General features: G+C 36.3%; 1 protein-coding gene across 1 annotated transcript; it reads left to right on the forward strand.

The window, feature by feature from the left end:
- The first annotated feature begins 222 nt into the window (after window positions 1-222).
- LOC122092189 (probable LRR receptor-like serine/threonine-protein kinase At3g47570) lies at window positions 223-3,898 on the forward strand. The gene is made up of 2 exons (XM_042662531.1): window positions 223-2,854; window positions 3,486-3,898. The coding sequence occupies exons 1-2, from the start codon at window positions 223-225 to the stop codon at window positions 3,896-3,898; spliced, it is 3,045 nt and encodes a 1,014-aa protein (XP_042518465.1).
- Window positions 3,899-4,479: the final 581 nt, after the last annotated feature.

A 4,479-nucleotide genomic window follows, 5' to 3' on the forward strand; every position in this document is an offset into this window, starting at 1 on the left:
AGGCCTAAATTGCAATTGACGACATTAAAAATTGCAATTGATGAGACTACTATACTCCACACTTCATAAACACCCTACTCTTCCTTAGTTCTACCTCCTCCTACTCCTACTATTCCACCACCTTCATTCCTTTGGCTGAAACTGAAAATTAACATTTGATTGATGGGTTTTATGTTGGTCTTTTTGTCCATTCTTCTTCTTCTTCTCTGGTGCAACAGCGGCATGAGCTTGGAGCATTCCCAATCAGAAGGATCAAATAAAAAAGATCGGCTAGCCTTGTTGGCCATCAAGGCACACATAACCAATGATCCCTTTCATGTTGTGAGCTCTTGGAATGACTCCATCCCTTATTGCGAGTGGTCAGGCATTATATGTGGCAGTCCTCGCAGGCATCCAAACAGGGTCATAGCCTTGCGTTTACAGTCCAGTGGTTTGGTGGGGGCTGTGGCTCCAGAAATAGGAAACCTCAGTTTCCTTCGAGGGATCTCTCTCTACAACAACAGCTTTCATGGTGAAATCCCTCATGAAGTAAGCTTTCTATCCAGGCTTCGTTATTTACTCCTACATAACAATTCATTTCAAGGGGAAATCCCACCCAACATATCATGTTGCTCTAACCTTAAAATATTCCGTTTAGGTTACAATTATATTGTGGGAAAAATTCCAATGGAACTTGGCACCTTGTCCAACCTTCAAGTCTTTTCATTCCATTTTAACAGATTGATGGGACAGATCCCATCTTCCTTTGGAAATCTTTCATCCCTTGTCATCATTTCCGGGGCATCCAATGATTTAAGTGGGCATATTCCATTATCCCTTGGTCAAATGACCAGATTAACTATTCTCGCACTTGCTGAAAATAAGTTGATTGGTACTATCCCTCCCTCTTTATATAATCTTTCCTCACTCGGTGTTTTTGATGTCGGAGGTAATCAACTTCAAGGGAGTCTCCCATCAAATTTAGGCTTCAATCTTCCTAATCTGTGGTGGTTTTCAGTTCCTCAAAATCAATTTCATGGACCAATTCCTATTTCTGTATCCAATTTGTCGAAACTTGTAGTACTTTTTATTGGTGGAAATAGTCTTACTGAGAAAGTGGCTATTGATTTTGGAGGCCTATCAAAACTCACTTTGCTTCAATTAGATATGAATCATTTGGGAAGTGGAGAGGCTGATGACCTGAATTTTGTCAACACATTGACCAACTGTAGCAGTTTAAGAACTTTGATGCTTGATGATAACCAGTTTGGTGGTGTACTTTCCAACTCCATGGCAAACTTATCAACCCAACTGAAAGTGCTTGATCTATCAAAAAATCAAATATCTGGAGACATCCCAGTGGGAATAGGGAACCTTGTAAGCTTACAATTCTTGGGTCTATCTAGTAACTTACTAGAAGGAAGTATTCCGACATCGATTGGGAGACTTAAAATGCTACATAAACTCGGTTTATATGGGAACAGATTCACAGGGTCAATCCCTCCTTTTCTTGGAAACTTGACACTATTGATTGAGCTTTATTTGGGAGGCAATCTCTTAAAAGGAAAAATACCTTCGAGTCTTGGCAAATGTAAATATTTGTTACGTTTGGACCTTTCTAGTAATAGTTTCAGTGGTATTATCCCCAGAGAGATATTTTATTTCTCCACATTAATAGAGCTAAACTTGAGTACAAATTCTTTCTTTGGTTCTCTACCTTTGGAAGTGGGGCAACTGACCAATCTTGGAATCCTAGATATTTCTAAAAACATGTTGTCTGGGGAAATCCCTAGCACCCTTGGTGCTTGTATAAGCATAGAGCACCTTTTTATGGAGGGTAACTTATTTCAGGGATCTATATCATCATCTTTGAGTTCTCTAAGAGGTGTTCAAGATTTAGATCTTTCACACAACAGTTTCTCTGGTCTTATCCCAGAATTTTTGGGCACATTTAAGTTTTTACAGAACTTAAATTTATCATTTAATCATTTCGAGGGTGAAGTACCAGTAGATGGGGTCTTCAGCAATTTGAGTGCAGTTTCAATCATCGGAAATAATAAGCTTTGTGGAGGTGTATCGGAGCTTTTTTTGCCAGCATGTCATACTCAAAAGACCAAAGAAGATGGCAGGCCTCATGTTTTCAAATTGATTGTCATCATATGTGGATGTGGGGGCTCTATATGTTTGATTTGTATAACACTTTTCTTCATTATCTACCGCAGAAGAAAAGAAAAGAAAGAATCAACTATATTTTTGATAGAGGGTCGTCATCTTAAGATCTCTTATGCACAACTTCTTAAAGCTACAAATGGATTTTCTTCTGCAAATTTGATTGGAGTGGGGAGTTTTGGTTCTGTATATAAAGGACTTCTCAATCATGGGGAAACTATTGTTGCAATAAAGGTCCTCAACATTAAACAAAAAGGTGCTTCCAAGAGTTTCAAGGTTGAATGTGAATCCCTTAGAAACATTAGGCATCGTAATCTTGTAAAAATCTTAACATCTTGCTCAAGTATAGATTTTGAAGGCAATGATTTTATGGCATTAGTATATGAGTTCATGCCTAATGGGAATTTAGAGAGGTGGTTACATCCACATGAAAATGGCATACAAGATGAGCGAAAGCATTTAAGCCTTGTTCAAAGGCTGAATATTTCCATTGATATTGCAACAGCATTGGATTATCTTCACCACCATTGCCATATGCAGATTATTCATTGTGATCTAAAGCCAAGCAATATTCTTCTTGATAATGATTTGACTGCACATTTGGGTGATTTCGGGATATCAAAGATTCTTTCAAAAGCCACAAATAGATCTCAAAATCACATCAGCTCAATCGGAATAAAGGGAACTATTGGATATATTGCACCAGGTGATGTACCTCTTTTATTGATCTAGTCTAATATTTTTTTTCCTTGTTCTTTTGAATGTTGTGACTGTGCTTATTCCATTGCAAAACCTTAAGGTGTAATTACTACTTACACATACATACATATATATATATATATATATTTATATATATGTGTGTAATCTTTAGCCCCTTCCTAAATATAAAAATGCTAAAAAGATATGTATGCTTCGATGATCTTTTAAGTCTCTTTATTTCTACATCAAGGTTTTGACTGCACTTTTCCTTACTGTAATCAATACCTTGAATGTCATAGGCTGCAAACTGTATTTTTCTGAAGAATTATGCCTTCAGTTTGTATAGGGATTTGTGGTTTTTCTTGTGCATAGATTAATCCAGCCACATGCCACGTTAAAGTCATGAAATCTAATTAGGTGGATATCACGTCATCAGATGATCTATTGAATTTTGATCCACTATAGACGTTGGAAGATTCTATATTCCTTGAATGAGCACTATAAGAACGAATTTGAATATGCCCTACTCTCTCTTAAAATGCATGTCATGTTATGTTATTTTTCCAATTAAGACCAACAAACTTTGTTCCTATTCTCACTGATTATAAAAGTACTAACTAAAGATGCATAAATTATAGAGTATGGTGCAGGTGTTGATGTTTCAACGCATGGTGATGTCTATAGTTATGGAATTCTCTTATTAGAGATGTTCACAAAGAAGCGGCCTACTCATGTAATATTCGAAGATAAATTCAATCTTCATTGCTGGGCTGAGATGGCTTTGCATAATGAAGTGATGGTGGTTGTTGACCCATCACTTCTTTCTGTGGAAGAAGATGAAGAAGAGGCAGCAAGAATTGTAACCAACATCATTAGAAGTCGAAGATGCATGAAGGATAGAGTGCACGAGTGCCTTAATTCAGTTATTAGAATTGGAGTTACCTGCTCAGCTGAATCACCATGTGATCGAATGGACATAAATGATGTTGTCAAAGAGCTACATCTGATCAAAGACATTTATCTTGGAGTAGGCACTCTTCGAGGAAGATGATTTATAATAAGGGCTATGAACAGTGGTAAGTCATTGTTTCTTAGAAAATTGAGTGTAATGTACTTTTTGATGAAGCTGAGAAAAAACAGTGGTAAGTCATTATTTTTCACCAAAAAAAAAAACATTTTTATTCTGCTTGAGTTAATTATGCTTTTAATCTCAGTAATCAAAATGTTTTCTTATCGGAAAAAATATCCAAAATGTTTCATATTGTTTTCTACATGAAGACGTAGGTTTCAGTTAGTTATATTGGGAAGAGAAGTTGATCCGATTGCTGGAAAAGTAGATTTTCCGACTTGACTTACCCTTTTAAAAACCTGGCAGTCGAACCGGGTGAGACATGGTCAAGATGAATGAGGGTTTGTCACTTTTTAATACATACCCCTACTCCTTGCATTCATACTTTATCATTACCTTAGTTTTTTTTTTTTTTTTTTTTTTTTTGCCTTTGAAATGTCTATATTTTTTTATTTCTAAAATGCCCACCGCTTGTCAGTTTGTCACTTTGCTTTTGAATTTTCAAATGTTTTATATGTGAGAGGCTCAACGACTCATAATATCTTTAATATTAGGAAAATTTA

Source organism: Macadamia integrifolia, chromosome 10 (genome assembly GCF_013358625.1).
Source record: "Macadamia integrifolia cultivar HAES 741 chromosome 10, SCU_Mint_v3, whole genome shotgun sequence".
Taxonomy (NCBI): domain Eukaryota; kingdom Viridiplantae; phylum Streptophyta; class Magnoliopsida; order Proteales; family Proteaceae; genus Macadamia; species Macadamia integrifolia.